At 42.0% G+C, this 19,664-nt stretch overlaps 1 protein-coding gene across 1 annotated transcript in view; it reads right to left on the reverse strand.

The window, feature by feature from the left end:
- Window positions 1–19,664, reverse strand: part of vps13b (vacuolar protein sorting 13 homolog B) — a 299,690-nt gene that overhangs the window by 8,877 nt on the left and 271,149 nt on the right. Inside the window, exons 48-59 of the mRNA XM_085366137.1 lie at window positions 17,052–17,318; window positions 13,694–13,777; window positions 13,321–13,496; window positions 10,434–10,604; window positions 7,272–7,479; window positions 5,999–6,187; window positions 4,851–4,997; window positions 3,345–3,631; window positions 2,366–2,493; window positions 2,051–2,247; window positions 1,090–1,208; window positions 27–477 (exon numbers count right to left, since the gene is read on the reverse strand). Of these exons, the coding sequence (XP_085222263.1) occupies window positions 27–477; window positions 1,090–1,208; window positions 2,051–2,247; window positions 2,366–2,493; window positions 3,345–3,631; window positions 4,851–4,997; window positions 5,999–6,187; window positions 7,272–7,479; window positions 10,434–10,604; window positions 13,321–13,496; window positions 13,694–13,777; window positions 17,052–17,318 (2,424 nt within the window). The remainder of the gene's footprint in view (window positions 1–26; window positions 478–1,089; window positions 1,209–2,050; window positions 2,248–2,365; window positions 2,494–3,344; window positions 3,632–4,850; window positions 4,998–5,998; window positions 6,188–7,271; window positions 7,480–10,433; window positions 10,605–13,320; window positions 13,497–13,693; window positions 13,778–17,051; window positions 17,319–19,664) is intronic.

Below are 19,664 nucleotides of genomic sequence, written 5' to 3' on the forward strand. Positions count from 1 at the left end.
CATCAAGAGATGGGAACTAATCGAACCTCCTCCACCGTGCATCTGTCCCCAGCCAGCGTCAGCCTCATCTGCAGAAAACAGGAGCGTTTGAACTCATTCATTGCTTCAGGGGACTCAGTGGGGTTGGCATCACAGCTCCACAGACTCCCAGGTTCAACTCCCCCTCTCTGATCTTGGCACAGCAGCACAGGGAAGTGGAAACTTGCCCGGTTATACAACTGGTTGTCCAATTGCAGACTGGAGCACCACACCTCGATGAGAGATGAGTCACACAGCAGAGCTGGGATGGCTGCTGTACCCACAGAGGGGTCAACGGCTAGCTCCGGGGGCAGGGAGATAGGCGTGGGAGCCAGGCTTAGGAGTAGCTTGGTTAATGTGAGTCTCAGGAGCTCCACCGAACTGGTGGGACTGGTGATATCATCACTTAGCACCATGCTGGCCTCACTCAGGAGGATGCAAACAGACAGTGTGGAAGACCTGAAAACAAAACAGAAATATTAACCAAAAAGATCTACAGTGGGAAGAACAGAAACGATTAAAAATAAATGGTATTTACAAATGAAAATATAGCAACAGTTAAAGTAGCCATAAAATTATTTGTCATTTTTTGGGTACAGTCAGGAAACCTTTCCAGGCTCTGATTATTTGTAAAGGATAATAAGGGACCATCTACCAGAGCACTTTAACAAAGATCATTGTCTGAGGTAATTTGTTTACATTTACCTAACATGTGATTATATTAATATCCTGTTTTGCCAAAATGACAAAGCAGCTTGCATGTGTTGATGTAATGGAATAAAGCTGTAATACTATGTTCTACTGTACAACTAACCACGCTCATGACAACACTAGAAGGTTTTATTGCCCTCCTGTGGTGAAAATGATGCCTGTTTCTTCATGTTTTGAGTACTGCATGAAAACATAGCTGTTAACAGTAATCATAAAGCAAATGGAAGTGAACACAGTAATAGGCACAGGGGTAGATAGCTTGAGGTTAGGAACAACAACATGCATGCTTGATTTCTCGTGGCTCAATTATGTGGGGAACATAAATCGACAACAATAAAACCACTGCCTGTGCACGCATACCTGCTGTGTTGGTTGATTACAGTGTCCACGCTGCCCTCTGGTGCCAGAGACAGAACCAGGGTGCCTTTCTCATAGGCCACGTCTATGTAGAGACAGCCAAAGCCTGGCAGGAACACCACCTGAACAGCAGCAGAAAACTAATGACTAGACATTATTTGTCACATGATACTTTGAAGAAGAACTTTTACACAGTTCTAGCTCAGGTCAGTGTGTGTATGTGTGTGTTTCAGAAGTTACACGTGTCTGACTTTAACCTATGCCACTCTAGGTTCAGAGTCATCACACAGTCATGTGAAGAAAGGAAGTAGATCACTGCTGAACTCTTGGCTAAGCAGTCATAACAAGTCTAGCCTTTGACTTCTCACCCCTACCACACAGGTCAAATTCAGACTTCACGGTAACCAGAGATACAGAGCCTCAACCACCCCACCCCCGCCAACCCACAGCTGCCTAGACACAACAGTAAACATTACACATACTGCTCCTTAACATTTTGCTAACCCTACATTACTACCCCAGACCAGACCGAACATTCTTACCCCGGATCACCATTTAACCCCAGAACACGCACAAAACGAAAAACTAATGTTGCGTGAAGAAGGTTCCGACATACCTCTAAAACCTGATTTTCATTTGTAATGGATCAGCCACACAAACCAAGCTTAATTGTTAACTTGTTTTCCTAATGCGAAGCTAATTTAAAAGAAAAATAAGTGAAAACCTGGGTGCTTGTATTTTATCATCATCATCAGTCACAAGACTGTGACGGGGCTAATCTTCATTACCAGCAAAACATAATGAACTCTGGCTCCATCTAGCTGCTCCTGAGGTTTTGTTATCACTGACATCTGTGGTGTTAGGAAAGGTGTTTCTGTGTGTTTAGGTCAAAAGTTCAGATTGGTCTATCACTAGGAGGAGGAATGACTTAAGTGGTACATTTCTTCAATTACTACTCTTTTACCTGAGTGCCAGGGCAGTTGATATCTATGGGGTCTGTCCAGTCGGTGGTGCTGTGGTCCGAGGTGTTTTTCAGCAACAATGTGGGCAGCATCTCTTTCTGCTTGCACTCTGGGAAACTGGAAAAGTGGTAATAGAGTTCATGGTGCAGGGAACAGTTAGCAGGCAGAGCACGACAGTACACCTCAGTCCTTGGAGTTTCTGTGAAACAAAAGAGAGGAAAAAAAAACGTGCAAGAGAAAAATTTTGAGTTTAACCACAAGGCTTATTAAAACACAGAGTAGAGGTTTCCAGTGTAGCCAGAAGGTGCCCTGCTTACCTTTGACATTTTCCTTTAAAAGCAGTGGGATAGGACACTTGTTGTGGATTAGCATGCGGGGACAAGGGTCTTCATTAAGGGTGATGTATGTCACTCCAAGGTGCTCCTGATAGGTCAGGACTATTGCTCTGCATGAAAAAATAACATGAATAAGGTAAAAGGGCAATTTGAAGAAATTGTTTGGATCGGCCCAAAACTGAATACAAGTTTCATGAAGTCATCCTTTTCTGGGAAATCTTGCTGACAGACAAATGGACAGACCGACAAATCACATCTATGATGTACCTCCACCTCAGCTCTGGCCATAACAGGGCAATAAACCCATAAATAAACTGTCTGCAGACAGCTCACATCCCAGCCCTTTCTAACCACACACAGATAAGCAGTCACACACCCGTCAACACGTCAAACGTCACATTATTGCAATGTCCATTTGCAAATCTCTAAATGCATCTAGGGGCAGAGCCCTAACTGAACCCAGGCAATGCATCATCACTGTGTGTGTGTGTGTGTGTGTCCATGTTTGTATTTGTGTTTATATCTGTGTGTCTGACTACACATACAATTATGCACAAATGAAGAAAATGAACTAAAGCTGGCCAGTTTTATCACCATATCATACGGGTGTATCCGTAAAAAACGAAATTGTCCATTTATGAGCTATTTATCACCAAGTGTATATATCACTGTGTGTTCAGTCCCTGAAAGCCATCCAACCAGCTATCTAAATGGGCTACACTAGATTAAAAGAAGAGAAAAACAACACGAAATTCAGATGGATGAATTGCACAAGAGCAGCTGATAAACTGACAGTGGAAATGTTGAGGGGATTTCTCCTCCTGCTTCATCATCAGTGTGTAACAAAGTGTGACTAGCTACAGTGTCTCCTCTCTTTATGTCTAGTGCCAGCTGGGGTTCGGTGCCCAGCTCTAAATGGACTGTCACGGCCAGCAAACCGCAAATGTTCTGCTTCACCCACCTGCTGCTCAGGCCACCCCCTGAGTCTGGTTCCCTGGGAACAGATAAACTCTGCCTGGGGAAGTCTTGCCGGATGGGAGCGGGAAGGCTCCATGCTGCAGATCCAACACCGGCGTCAGGCCTTGGACACAAGCTGAAGAGCATGTGTCTGAGTGGCAAAGGGAACTCCACCATTCCCTGGATGCTGGTTTGGAGGAGGTCCCAGCATGGCACTGAGCACGGTTTGGCTTGGGATGAATTCTCAGGGGGAAGGAGTGTGAACGTGGCCGTCTCTGGTATCTCACAGATCTGGGAAGAGTACATAATATAAATATTATAAAAAGGCAGTTGAGAGGAGAGAAAAAGGAAAATAAATCATGGTAAGAATATAAATAAATGACAGATGAAGGGGGAAAAAAATAGAAAACGAAAGAGACAAAAAGAAGAGGGCAAGGTGACATGAGCAAATGAGAATAAAGAGGAGAAATGGTCAAACATCTGATCAGAAAACAGGATATAAGATGGGACACGAAGGCCAAGAAGAAAAGAAAGCCAGAGAGCAAAGAAGATGCAAGTGATTACAACAAAAGATACATGGTAAAACCACATTGTTATTCTACTCTATTCTTTCTCCCACTGAGCTTAGAGCTAAATTGGTAGCAGAGAAGCCCTGCTGTGCTGGCTTAACAGCCAGTGAGCAGTGTGTAGTATAGGACTACAGGGATTAGGCTCTAAGCATGATGAATAGACAAACTAGAAAGGCATTCCTAGCCTTGTTTGCGGTCTGTGTTATTGTTAAGCCCATCGCCCGCTCTTTAGTTTCTTAAGCTCTTTTTTTAAAAAGGTTTTTCAGTCAATTAGTGGCAACTGGCAAGCTTTGCCATCCTTCCATAAGGGGATCTGAAAGCTTGTTAAATGACATCACAACATTGTTGCCCTCTTTAGGGACAAGCAGCAGATGAAAGCAGGAAGGAAACCTGCATCCAATTCTGGGTGTTTGTCTAATGTCCCTATGAAGTGCCATTGCCACATGGTGAGAACGGCAGAGGGAGAGAGGGGGCTGGGGGAAGGTTTGGGACATGATCTGATGGAAAACGGCTTGCAACATCCCAGGGTATGTGTGCTGGGGTAGACACACTGCGTTTGCAATGTGCATGGGGAATAAAATGTATGTTTGAAGCTTCAGGAACTTGAGCAGGCAGACAGGAGAGACATGACGCAGGACCATAAGCACACACAAATGCCACAAGGATAGAAAGTAGCATTGTGAAATGAAACTCTGGGCCAAACATTTACACCGTTTTAGAGTAAGAGCTAACAGTTGAGGATGTGGTCAGGTGTTGTGATGTATGATGAATTGTCCTTGTCTAGTCTGAAACATACTAAAAATATACTGAACCTGCATTGCTGTGTTTCACATTTTAACATTTGCCAAAATTCTCAGCTCATTAAGTCAAAGATGATAAACCGAATTCAGAGAAACCTTCATTCCCTCCCTATGACAGGAAAAAGCATGCATTCAAATTACCTGGTCATCAGCTGCCAGTGCGTGGTCACTCAGCAGGGGCCTGTAGTGTATAGTGTAAGGAGTGTTGTTGACAAGAATTGTCCTGTCCTCTATCTGCAAGATCTGGATGCCATGTCTCACCACAGATGACACACAGAACTGACACAGCTACGGAGGAAAGAACAGGCAATAAGCTGTCAGCGATAAATGATTAAAGAAAGTAACAACGTTGCTTCTTGTGAGATCTGTAAGTCATCATGTGGTCACGAGGACGACAAATGGTGAATAGATGGCAGGATGGATCCATGCTGTCAACGCTCCATATTCTGTCCCTATGCAGAGATTGAGACTCATCAGACAGGGAAACGTGTTTAAACGTAGCCTTATTTTACAGTTCTCAGGATGGAGCGGCACTGCGTGTGGTACCTGCTTCCAATGTCAAGGAGGTGTGTTCAGAGATGCACATGTTTTTTGCCTTTCTAATTTCACCATTGCCTCCAACTTTGTTATTTTTTCCCAGGATATTGCTAAACACTGGCTGCTTTTTCTTTTTCACATAATTCTCTGTAAACCCACTGGTGGCTGTTTGAGGAAATCCAAGTGCATCAGCAGTTTCTGAAAAACCAGTTCACTTGGCATCAATTCTAAGTCACTTAAATGACCTGTCTTCTAGACTCTGATGCTTGGTTTCAACTTCAGCAGATCCACTTGACCGTGTCTACATGCCTGAGCACAGTGAATTTCTGCTATGTGATTGGCTGATTAGACATTTGTTTCAAAAAGCATTTAAACATGTGTATCTATCAAATTAGCCGGTGAGTTCTCATGCTGGTAGGAGCTCTGTTGATTTGGGAAATATATTACAATTATTTCTTCAAGAATTATGTATTCTTTTCCACTTGCCTCCCTAATAATTCATCAGAACTTTTTGATTCAAACCACATTATGGCTTTGTAAAAAAAGAAAGAAAGAAAAGAAAAAAGAAAGAAAAACCACAATGTAATTCAATAACTGGCAGAAAATAAATAAACCTAAGATATATGGACAAAACCCCCAAATTAAAAACATTTCTTGACAAATATGCCTAAACTTCACTTCAGTTTTAACAAACTATTTCACTTTCCCAGTGAGCGACTGTATATTAAAAAAAGCTTTGAAGTTTCCTTCACCTTCTGTTTACCAGGGAAGGCTCCCAGTGTGATGTCAGCTTCAACATATCCCTCCTCATCCAGAGTGACCACCTCTGAGCTTGATCCCTCCTTCCACCGAGGAGAAGTTAGGTCATGAACTAGTTTCAGGGCTGTAGACTTGTGGACAGTGTTAGTTTGGGCCCAGTAGATACCAATCTGGAATGCTTCCTGGATTGCAATGAACAGGAGTTCAGGTTAGAGAATGACAACAAGAGACAGAGAATGAAGGAAGCATCAAAAAATTTACTATCAAATTTGAAGCTGTGACTTCTCTCCAAAAAGCTCAACTAAGTGCTCCTGTATATCAATTCATACAGTCCTCGCAAAGTACTGTATGAATTCATTACTAGTAACCTCAGTGCTCCACACTGATTGTTCATCTGGCTCTGGAGCATACTGATGATCAAAACACCAGCCTTCTCCTATTAAACCAATCCGGTGTGAGAGTTGCAGCTGCAACTGTCTTCTCTCGACGTGTCGCTCCATGATAAATAGGAGGTTGCTATGGAAACAACGATGTATTTGTTTCTATTTCACAGGCTATTACACATTTACAACTTTTTATTTTGTTTCCTCGTGCTGAACCATATTAGGTCTTGTTCTTTGATACACTGCCTTCCCGCCTAGCGCTGGGTTTCTGACAGAGAAATGTGCGTATGTGTGTGTGTGTGTTACGTTCCAAAGGGGGAAAACCATCTGCAGGCTGTTCTTTCTGATCTCAGAAGCCAGTGAGAATGCATGCCTGCAGTATACGGTGACAGAGCTTGGCCGCAGTTAAAGACTTAGGCAGGGAATATTGTTGTAATGCAGCTCTGGTGAATGATCTCAGGTTTTGTGCTTATTAGTCGAGACTGAAGTGAGAAAAGAGCTGGTTCCATAATAATGGCTTTAATGCCACAAAAAGACATCCATGTCCTGATGTCAAAATATATATTTGCTGAATTATTACGACTATTGTCATGATGTCACAAAGACGTTGGCAAGTACAATACAGTCTATTAATGTCTTTCAAAATAAGAATGAGTTTTACTGGAAATGTACTTCTGCTGAAGAAAAATAAGTAATAAATGAAAGTTTGACACTTTATTTTGGACTCTTACTGATCTTTAAGGCTATGATACAGAATCTGTGGAATATAAGGAGATTTTAGGGACTTGGGCCATTTTTATCTTTTGTAGCTTTGAGTGTTTAAACAACTCCCATATACATTTACATACTCCCATATGCATACAAAGATCTTGTCGCACTCTACCTTGAAGTTGGGCGGTACAATGACCTTGCCGGCTGGTATCTGCAGTACGATGGTCTCTCCCTCAAAAAGCCAGAGATCCCATTGGGAATCATTGGCCAGTAAGGCCCAGGGGAGCAGCTCCACCAGGAGTGTGTTTAGACCAGGTTTCCAGCAGGAGAGCTTCACCTGCATAGGACTGTCCCATTGTGCAAGAGGCTCGAGCACTGACCTGTTGGAAGAGAACACTTCTTGGATAAATCACTCCAGCAGAATCCCAGTATGGAGAAGTTGATTTGAGGAAAATGGTCACTTGAGTCGAAGGTTTGCATCATTTTACACTAAAGTATTTTAAGCACTGCTGCACCGTATAAGAACTAAATGTCTCACCCTTTCAGTCTTAATGATCAACTTTATCAAAACACTCCATAAAAATGGAAACCTTACATGGTTTAAATTTGGCAAATCTGACATATCAGATTGGGCAGCTTCCAAGGCTCCTGATATTTTTAGACAGTTTCTTGGTTGTCTCATTCTAACCACTTCAACTGTGCTTATAATCAGTGATTGTGTGCACTGACTGTGATGTCACCATAGATCTCAAATTTGAGCAGAGAACAAACAAACAGGTCCAACATTTGTGTGAAGGGTTAAGGTGTGAGGTGAGGAGCGATACAGAGAGCAAGCTCGTCATTTTTACCCAGCGTTGATCGGGTTGTGTATTATGAATTCGACCCCTGGCTGAGACTATCGATGCAGAGCTGTAGCGCACTGAAGTGTCTGAGGAAGAACGTTCAGAGAAAATGATCTGGACTCGGAGTGGCAGCTCAGATGAACGTTAAGCTGCAGGATCGCCATTTTGAGACATGGAAGGAGTACCAGCACCCACTGCAGCTGCTCAAGTGCTGAGAGACATTCCTCTCAGTTCCACTGAGAGATCTAAAAATAGCAGCTTTGCTGAAAACAGTCCAGTGGTGTAATGAGTCACTGACCTCGAACGTGAGATACGCCAAATTGAAATCTTGAAAGGCTTTTGATTTTTTTTGTTCTTGTTCTCAGAACTTTTTGATCACACCTCGTGCTGACCAATAATGTACTGACAGCAGTCACACAAGCTAAACAAATACACAGACAGAAGTGGTCTGCAAACAAGTTATGCAATACAAACAGATCCAGAGAACAGTTGACAAGACATTTGGGATCACACATGGGCATGTTGAGACACAGACAAACAGGCAGACAGACAGACTAATTTTTCCACTAATTCACTGACACGGCACTCATTTCATGGTAATCATCATCTTGTGAGCCCTAAACAGTGCTGAGTGCCAGAAGAGAACCAAACAAACTCAGACTTACTCTGAAGTTCAAAGCCATCAAAGGCAAACCAGTCTTCTCTCTCCCACAAGGCCGCCTGGACTCTGCTCAACCTACCAACCTGTCAGCTCAAACTTGTCACAAACCCAAAGACTGACTGCAGTGAAATGGGACCAAAAACACTGGGAACAGCTTTTCTTTACCATTTACTGGTGTTTATGGTAGTGTGTGTGTGGTTAAATGCACCACTGACCTTGCGGATGGAGACAAAAAAGTGCAGGGCTCATAAATCATACTGGAGAGATCACAAAACTGTAATGGAAAATAATGTGCTCAGCAGCTTTAGTCTAACCCCAGTGATTCTGGAGATTAGGGTTTTAAAAGTGTGAATTTTGAGAGGCTGCTGCTCTCAAAACCCGTACACATAGCAGCTCGAGTGCACCACAAAAAGAAGGTGTTTTTTTTAAATGATTATGGAGGTGCCCCACTGCCTTTAAAAACCCAACAAAGAGAATAAAAAAACCCATTTACCACTTCAAACTTCCTTTGCCCTTTTAAGGCACAATATTTACACACTGCCTGCCAAGGAGCTTGCTTGGTGTTGGTCTGGTTTCTTGACTGTGCCAGGAAGACAGAGTACTATTTCCAAACAGCAAACTCTATCACTATTATCAGCATTAAAGAATAATATACAAATTAAACTGTGGCTTTAGCTTTCTGTCCAAGTTTTGAGTGTGTTTAAAGACAGCAATCAGAGCTATTAATCCTAATGACATCCCCCTTTTCCCTCAACATTTTTCCCGATGCTCCTTCGGAGCAGCAACTTCACAGATTAGACAAACTGCCGCTTTCTATGATGGGAAGTGAGCTTTGGCCTTGGACTTTGTCTCTCAGGAAAAATAGAGAGGCCCGATTCAAAGAGAAACCTAACACCCGATACCAGCCCTCCACACAGACGCAGTGTGTGACATTTAAAGGTGAGCGATGTGTACGGTGGTGTAAGTGCAACACAATGGTATAAGTGTGTATACACACATGTGCATAGCAACAATCTGTGTGTGTGTGTGTGTGTTTGCATATGTATCAAGTGTAGGGAAACCAAGGCAACCACAAGCAGACATATGGCCCACATGTCCAGCAGATCCGCTGGGACTCTTTGTAACTTGGAGCCTGTGGGAGAGCATGTGGCTGCGTCTCCTACTGCTGCTATCAAGATGATTCCCAGAATGACATTTGTAGACAGATTCCCATGTGTGTTCTGCCTGACACTATACGTAAACTCATCCACGGGCCACATTTACACAAGTGCAGGCATACACATACAAGTGTATATACGATGCATGCTCTGCAGAGATGGGCCAAGCCATAACCAAATGCAAGACCCTCTCACTTGTGTGAGAAAGTGGGACTGTGACAGGATGACAGCCTTAATCTCCGGTCTGTGGGGACAGCAGTGGTATTGCTGCTAATGTCTGATGCATGGCTCTGCATTGTCTTTGCAGTTAACCGTTTTATTATGAGAACAAAGAGTGAGCAATAAAAAGGCTCGCTTGCACAACTATCTGCTTTGAGGAGGAATGCTGTAAGAAGCTAAGCATTAGAAAAATAACACACTGGTGGGCTGCGTATTATGAAACTTTAAATTTAATGCTAGCCACAAAAGAGCCATGACAGGGATGAAAAAGAGTTATTGATGCTACTTATTAAAAAGATCACGAGGTGTCTTAATGAACAGAAAGAAAACTGTTTTTAAGTAAAGAATGGAAAAAAAACAAACATCTGCCAGTAAAGAAATATTCACAGCACTTTGTACCCTTGCAAACATATATCCCACATCAAATCTACCAGCCAGTGCAATGCAAAGAGTACCTGCCAGCGTCTTTGATGACATACGGCCATGGAGGCTCATTGCTTCTCTTTGGACCGTAGAAATCAGCCAAGATGTTTTCTGGATTGTCCTCGTGTCCAGTCTTATTCAGTATCTGCTTGATTAGGCTGGTGGAGATGGGCACAGCGCAGTGCGAAGCATCTTCATCTTCCCTAAAGAGAGAAAGCACAAACATAAAATCATTGCAATTTCCTCAAACAGCGTGTGACTGTGACGTGTGTTCATGGAGAAAGTAGACACCCTAGATTTGATAAGACACAAGAGACAGCTGATTTAACTCAAAGATTAGGAGATATCAAGTTCAGTGAAAGTGTGATAAAAGTAAACAAATAAAGGCACTGCCTGTGACACAAAATCATTTTTTACCAGCAAATCTGGCTTGGCAGTATGTTATTTTACACCAGAAACAATTCAAATATACTTTATTTCACTATAAAACAAGACATCCTTTGACAACATCTGACTATTCCCATTGTTCTTTTCGATGCAATTAAAGTGACCCCTAGCTACACTCCACTTTTGCCCTGAAACCTTGAAGCGGGTTCAATCTGCCTTTTGTTATGGACTCCTCTTCATGACACGCAGTCTTGTCTTACAAACACTAACTCATAAGGATCAGAGAAAAAAAGCTAAATGGCAGTAAATAACCCCACTGAATACCTAGGTCCCAGACACTGGTCAATTATGGCTTTGCAACAACAAGAGAAAAAAAATCCAACAGTTTAATAACCTCTTCTCTTTATCTGGGCATCCAGTTCCACTTGGCCAAAGCAAAGCAGCCCCTTACCCCAGAGCAGTAGTTTATTAATAGAGCCCATTGTGCTATAAAGGGAACACAGGGGCTATTGCTTATGGATCTGGGGCAAGACAGACGAGAGGGACAAGGTGTTGACGGGAAGCTTCTCATCCAGAGCAGTTCCTGAGGGGGAAAACTGGAAGAGGCTTCTGATTGTAGCTCTTGATCTTCTAATGTGGTGGCCAGAACAAGGAGAGCAGGACATAAGAGTTCTGGTTAAGACTTGTCTGTGTCTCTTGTGCGGAGACCACAGCTCTGTTCTCTACCTCGTCCATTAAAGCCCACAACTATGCGTAATTACAGGAAGGAAAGATGAGCTGTTGACCAGCGAACAGACTGGATCTGTCCTAGGGGTTTGGGGTTTGGGGTCGGGGGGAAGGGGGGCCTTGTGTGCATCTGTACGAAATGTGTGTATGTTTACAATTGTGGCTTGTAGTGTGTGCTTATGAGAATGGAGAGGGATGAGGGATGGATTGAGCTGCGGGGGACAGGAGAGGAGAGTATGCAAGTTTGTGCGGTTTGAAACGGTTTAGGCAGCGGACGGATCGTAAACACGAGGAGCATTGTGGTTGCAATCTAGAAAGACAAGACACTTAGTTCTTTCTGAGCTTGCTTTTTGTACAACTGAAAAGGATTTATCTTCAACAGCAGGGGCCAAATACATTCCCAGTCACTGTACAGCCACTGCGGTTCCTTTATGGCAGCTGAAATCAAAACAAACTTTGTGACCAGATATCTAAACACAACAGTTACAGCAAAAAAAAAAAAAAAATCTCTCAGGGAGAGTCAATTACACTCAACGTTTACTCTGTTTATTCAGATCACCACCACTTGCTACCAAAAGGTTGACCCCCCCCACCCCCACCCAGCACCCCCCCTTATGTATTTGCATAAAACAACTTAAATTACATTTGGAAAGATAACAAATATAGTAGAAGCAACAACAAAACAATATGTGCATGTGGTAGCCATTTCCCTTGGGGCCACACACACTGAAGCATAAACACTTCTGTTACTGAACGACACCATGCGCCAAAACACATGCCATGTACATATATATATGACATGAAATGAGGTGTAGTGGTGATGCTAGATAAAACAGATAAAATACAAATGAATTTCTTAGCATTTCTTTGATGGACTTGGCTACAATGATAAATTGTACAGTTATTGGTTTCTTACACAGAGGCTATGGGAAATATGTGCAAACACATAAGGACAAACTGGGGCAAGTAATAGGCGTAGCAATGATGTATGTGACAGCCTCTGCCCATGATGAAGTGGCATCTGTCACACTTACACTGGCACATTTCTAACCAAGACAATGACAGGCACGGACCACACACAGACACCGGGCTAGTGCGCATACATTTTTTTACCTCATGCAAACATAGACATAAAAAAGTATTATTTCTACACAAACAAACTACTGGAAAAAAAACCTGCTTTGCTGGGGCTTTATCTAAATGAGGTGTAATGATGGCCCCGCCTAAAATGTCAGAATTGAAGCTATGTGTCAGCCAAGGTGGCTTCCTCTGTGTGTTGGTTCTGTGTGCGTTCCCAGGCTATGTGTGAAAATTATATGTCATGCTCCCTGAACCACTCTTTCACAATTTGAGCTTGACAAACTGTCATGAGAAAGAAAAATACACTGAAAAATCCTGTCATTCAGTATTTTTAGGCACATAAAGTTGCTAAACCTACACCTAAAAACCACTGGAAGGTGCTCACCTATTTGCCATGTGGTGAGGTTTTTTTTGTCTAGGCAGTGCACAATAAAGGCAGTGCAAAAGGACTACAACAACTAAATTGGCCACTGAAAATGTCTGCTGGAAGAGAATAGTTTTGGTTAAGACCAAATGACAAGAATATGAGGTTAAACTGCATCGTAGCAAGAGCCTACCACCATCATTAGGAGTGATGTCAGATGTGCAGAAATTGTAACATGTAACATGTTTGTGAAGCTGAGGTGTGTTATATAGTGTTTCATAGATCTTAAGCATGAAAAGGTATTAGACATTACTTGAACTACTATGTCCTTTTTTGGACCAATGCATTTTTTTTTTTTTTACCTGGCTTGGAAAGTTAGATGGTGGGTGAGGTCAGCTTCCGTGTTTAGCAGGGGCTCCTGGTGACCCTGTCCACGTATTAGCTGGCTTTCTCGCAGTCCGAGGCTCCTCTTCTCTATATGCACGATTAGAGAGTCCGGCAGGTGGCTCCTCATGACAAACAGTGGACTGAAAACCACCTGGAACATGGTTTTCATACAGAACAATCAATGAAAAGACAAACTGATGAGAGGAAAACTAAATCAGGAAAAATAATGATTACACCAAAAATGTAAAGTTCTTAATCTTAAGTGTTGGATAATTACTTAGTTCCCAGAGATCAAAACAAAAAGGTTTAAAATATTCTGTAACGGTAAATATTGTAACAGATGCTCACCACTCTTTGCTGCATATGAGAGTTGGGTTCGATTGTGATGAGCGTGCACAGAACATAAAGCAATGAGCCATTAGAACAAGGCACCTGAAAGGAAACAAACTAGCTGTTAGAAGATATCAATACCAAAGAAGCCTGAAGGATTTTCAACAAACTTGACCTCTGACCTTGACTTTGATATTTGGTCATATTTGAACTAGATTGAGCATTTCCTATGATATGAATTTGAAAATTCTATGTCGCCTCATTCTTGATCTATGTGTTGGGTGTTCATGCCACCCAGTGGGATGATGACACTACCCCCTGAGCCTTTTATGACTGATGGGAAGTTGCAACGCTGTGTAAAATGCAAATGAAATACAAAGCAATAATTAAGAAATCTCATAATCTCATATTTTATTCACAACAGAACACTGAAAACATTAAATGCTTAAACTGAGAAAATGCACCATTTTAAGAAAAATATTGGCTCTTTTGGAATTTAATGGCTACAACATGTCCCAAAAAAGTTAGGAGAGGGCAACAAAAGACCGGAAAACTAATTGGTACTAAAAAGAAACAGCTGCAGGAACATTTTGCACTAATTAGGTTAACTGGCAACAGGGCCGTAATGTGAGTGGATACAAAAATGCAGGATTTCTCAGAAGAAAAGATGGGCTTCGTTATGCAATCTGCAAAAAAATGCATCGATAAATTGTGTAACAATTTCAGAATAATGTTGCTCAATGTAAAATTATGAAGATTATGAATATTTCATGCAGTATCATCAAAAGAATTAGAGAATCGTGAGAAATCTCAGGGAGCAAGGCAAAAGGTTGAAAATCAATAATAGATGCCTGTGTTGGTTAGGCCCTCAGGAGTAAAAAAAGGAGTGATTCTGTCATGGAAATCACTGCAGGAGCTCAGGAACACTTCCAGATTCATTTTCTGTGAACACAGTTTATCGTGCCATCCACAAACACAGGTTAAAACTCTATCACGCACAGAAGAAGCCATATGTGAACATGAGCCAGTAATGCCAGTGTCTTCTTTGGGCCAAAGCTCATTTAAAATGGACTGAGGCAAAACTGCTCTGTGGTCGGATGAATCTGATGGTATGTGGGTGCATTATTACCTATAGAATTGGTACCTTGCACATCTGGAAGGGCAACATGAATGCTAGAAGGTTTTAGAGTAACTTATGCTTCCATCCATATAACCTCTATTTCAGGGAAGGCCTTGTGTATTTCAGCAAGACAATGCTAAACTGCATATGCATCTATTACAACAGCATGCTTTCACAGTAAAAAAGTCCGGCTGCCTGCCGGTGCTCCAGATCTTTCTCCAGTTGACAACATTTGACGCACCACGAAATGAAAAATACGACCCAGAAGTCCAGCAACTGATCTATTCAGTTCCCAGACCTTTACAGACTGTTGTTAAAGGAAAAGGAGAAGCTACCCTAGTCCAACATTTTTGAAACCTGTTGCAGCCATCAAATTCAAAATGACCTTTATTTTAATACTTTTTTAATAATAATCTTTTTTCTAATAATGGCACATGCTTGTATTTAAAATTTACACGGGTGGTTAAGATGTAAAATATGAATAAACTGGATAAACTTTAATGCTTTTGCTCCTTTTTACCCCCTGGCATGATATTTACTGCCTCCATCAATGATGTTTTGTCCTAAAAATCTTTGTTTCTTGGCTTCTTTCAGCAGTTAAATGTTAAGTCTCCCTAAAGCCCTGCAACACAATACTATGGCTGTGAGGACTGACAACTGTTAGTGCCAGATAGTGGCCCATTACAGTCAGTTAAATCTTTGCAAGATTTAAAGGCTGAGAATGTGCCCACCAAACACTAAGCACTCTTAATGTGTCACTGGTGTTTGTCCCATTTACTCTTCACTCCTCATTAAAGTCTTGGGATGCCAAGTCACATTACAAGCGGTTTAGTTTATGACAGCCTGGGGACTTCATTTACTGGTAGGGTCAGCAGAGCAGAGCAAAGAGACAGGGTGAACATTCAGTTTTAATATACAGACCCTTGCAAAATAGACTTATTTGGATGAGGGAGTAAAACTTTGGCAAACAGATGCTCTACAGTGATCAAGTAAAAAATGCTCACCACTGGGATAAAGTCGCGATGACCTTCTGTGCTTTCTCTAAAGCTCACGTTTAAAAAACGTTGAAAATAAGATTTAAGGATAAGGAAGATGAGATATGAAAAAGGAGATACCTCAGATGGATTACTGATACAGGGAATCATCAGGCAGATAAAAAAAAAAAAAAAAAAGAAGACAAACACTGAAAATGGAGGGATGCAGGACAGGTGGACAGGCTTGATGCCAGACGATGAAGTAAAGAAAGGAGTTAACTAGAAGATAGATGAGTGAGCCAGTGTGTGGGCGAGAGGGTAAAAGGCAGGGAGGAAACATGCGAGTGAAATAGCAGGAGACAGGCACAGATAGAGAGATCTAAGAACCCAGCTACTAGTTCAGGCAGCTCTCTCATTTGGAGCCAGCCATCCAGATGTGCAATGAATCGCTGATCCTACGAAAAAAGATAACAGTGCATGCTGGAGTGCAGTCAGAGATGTTCAGACCCCCTTTTCCAAAACACACACACATACACAGGAGCTGGAGTGGTAGATGGCTAGCTGTTAACAGCGTGAGGCTTATAAATAAAAAAGAGAGAGGCAGACAAAGAAAGACAGTTCAACAAAAATAAAGAGCAAATACAAGAACAGCAGGGAAAAAAGCACAAGAAAAATAAAGAGCAAGCGCAAGAACAGCAGGGATGGAGCTGGCGCTTATCCAGTGGTGTGAAAGTGCCTTCAAAGCCTTTCCCTGTGCCCACATATCAGCTAGTGTTTCCTGTCTATGGTTAACGTTGTTATGAGAGAGCATAAACAGTATTTTCTACCTCTCAACATGGCTGGGTTATGGGTTGCAGGGTCTTTGTAAGCCTATCTGAGGGGAAGATCTCAATCTGTTCTCTAACAGTGAGTAGCAGCATGGAAGCGCTGCCACTGTGGCCACCCAGGAGAAGAGGATCCGGTCACAGTTGGTGGTCCAGTCACTGGCTCCAAACATGTTGTGTGGATGGAGAGCCAGTCAGAAGTAGTGGTGTGAGCAATGTGTGAGAGAAACTTTGTGTGCATGGCTAGCACATTCAACAGCTTGCATTTGGACACACACGCGTGCTCCAGGCACAGTGGAGCACGCGTGTGCATTTTAATCTGCTAGTATGCACACGCAACAAATTGTAACTGATGTAGCTTCTGATCGTAAAGACATGTACAGACAAGACTCTGGGAAACTAAGTGGGAAGCTTTACTGGACATGTGGAAGGCTTACTTAAAGTTCTACTTGTGTTACCTGTACAACAAAGCTGCTGCTGCTCTTATCCCTCCGTTCCAGCTGAACATCCTGTGACCACTCATCGTCTCCTCGAGCCCTTACACACAGCTCTGTCATCTCTGCATCCTCCAGCACATAGGATGGCAGCTTGGCTCCTGCTTCCAGGCAGTCGCAGTATTCCCTGACTACCGTCTGGCTATCGGGCCCCACGTAGTGCTGCACCACTCGCAGCTCAATGTCTTGAGTCAGGTAGCTGCACATGACCTGCCGCCCACAGATTATTACCTGGGGAGAGGGTTGTATGACAGAATTGTCCAAATTAGAAATAAAGATGTTTAGTGCCTTATAATTAACTTCTATAATTATGAGATAAGTTTTACAACATGTCACTGGGAATGTAGGAAAGTCACGGTTTTCAAAAAGACGCCTTCCAACTAAGATCAGCTTTGACTTCTACCTGAATAATTTCCGATTTCCAGCTGTTTTATAAAGGGTAACTTTCCTCATTGCCTTACAGTTTAAGATCACTAACAATTCATATACATCCCCCATTTTTACAAGTTTTTGGATGTTGTACTAAACAGGAATAAAAAAAGAATGTAATGATAACGTCAAAACAGAGAAGTTAAGAGGTGTGTTAAAAAACTTTCTCTTTCTTGCAGTATTTTTACTTTAAATGATGTGTAAACCATTGCATTCACATCTTAATTTGCATTTTATTCCACATCTCAAAGGTGACACACAGACACACACCCTTACATCAGACAATCTCTACTGAACGGAACGGAAATGACTTATGTGTGAATCAATGTAAACACATATGTGCACGCGCGCACACACACACACACACACACACACACACACTGTACTCTGAGTGTGGAACATCTTATTGTGCTTTTTTAAAAAAACTTGTAGTATATGCATGTGCATGGAAAATCTGGACTCCCAATTAAAAAAAATAAAAATCAGTGAGTTTAAAAAAAACCCTCAATCCGGTTGAGTTCTGACTGGACCAGCGATTCTGTTCTGTTTCACTCCGTCTGTAGATTGACCTGTTTCATGACCCAATTTGGGCCAAGCTTTAGCTGTTGGACAGATGACCTCACAGCTCACTGACTGTAAGGTGCCCAGGTCCTGTGTCCACAAAATAAGCCCAAATCATCACCCCTCCACCACTGTGCTTGACAGATGGTAAACCAAACACAACCAAATGTGTCATCCTGGGCATTGGGACCAGACATCTCAACATTGGTCTTCTCCGTCTAAAGGACACGACTCCAGAAGTACTGCAGTGTGTTCAAATGCAATTGAAACATAGTAACTTTGCTACCATGTTCTTTTTCAGAGAGAAGAGCAGAAAAGAAGAGGCTTTCTCCAAGCAACCCTAACAAACAAACCATACGTGTTCAGTATTTTTCTAATTGTGCTGTCACGAACTTTAACCTTTAACATGCTAATTGATGTCCGTAGAGTTTGAGATACAGATTTTGAAGGTTTTTTGTAGTTCTTCAACCACTGCACTCGGTGAATTTGCTGGGATGTCTGCTTCTGGGAGGATTGCGGCAATGAATGCTTCGGAGCTGCCAATGATCAGTTAAACAAGACCATTTAATTAACAGCACATGGCTCGTAAGTCCTGCGAAAAACTCTCTTTTCCATTTAACTACAGACTATCATATCAGCACATACCAAAAATGAGAGAAAGCTGGTTTCATAGAAAAAATTTTTTGTTTCACCTCTCTTTTTGAACACACTGCAATGGAAACAACATGAAGCTTTACTCACTGTTTCCATGTTAAAGATGAACCACTGATCAAAAAATAATCAATGGCTTAAGTGATCCTGACAGTAATTTTCACTAGCAGGCCTAATGCACGTGCTTTTACAAGTGTTCTCCCACTCACGCATCCATGTCCAGACGCATGTGCGGATGGGCTTGTATGAGGGAGATTAATATAAACTGCACTTTATAAACTTTTTTAACAATAGGTGCCAATATGAACACTAAAAAGGTGACAATGAAAGACCATAGAGAAGCAAGAAAGAGGGTAACAGAGAGGACATGGTGTGGCGCTGAGGACGAACCCCACCCTCCCAAAAGAAAACCCAGACTGAGGTATACTCATGCGTTTCTCTGTAGTGGCAGCTGCCGTCCCGTTCTGGGGGTTTTGTTGTGAATTGGATATGACCAATGTTCATACTCTATCACTGCATCCAATGGAAACAAGATGTAATCAAAGTTTGGGACAGATGGTAGAAGGAATGTGAGAAGCCGAGTCTGTTTTGTCTGGAGGATGAGTGGGAGATGTGTGTGACACTTGACACTGTTTACATAACAAAGTGTCACAGCTACAATCTGATGGCATCTCTGCATTTTCAGGAATATGAAGACTCTGCTTTTTATTTGTGGAAAAATTCCAGCATGATTCATTCCTTTTCTTAGAGCGAAAAAAAAAAAAAAGACAGTTGGTGTATGTATTTGGTTTATGCTGGTTTATGATTTGCTGTGATCTTCTCTGTGGATTGATGGGACACATTGTGTTTTTGGATGGCCTAAAGTTCATAAGCTTTTGTTTTATTGCTCTAAAACAGATTACAAAAACTGACAAAGACAGTCTGTTGTTAGCTAAG

This window comes from Diplotaxodon limnothrissa, linkage group LG11, assembly GCF_057381915.1.
Source record: "Diplotaxodon limnothrissa isolate DT_005_m linkage group LG11, D_limnothrissa_male_GT1.1, whole genome shotgun sequence".
NCBI classification, from domain to species: domain Eukaryota; kingdom Metazoa; phylum Chordata; class Actinopteri; order Cichliformes; family Cichlidae; genus Diplotaxodon; species Diplotaxodon limnothrissa.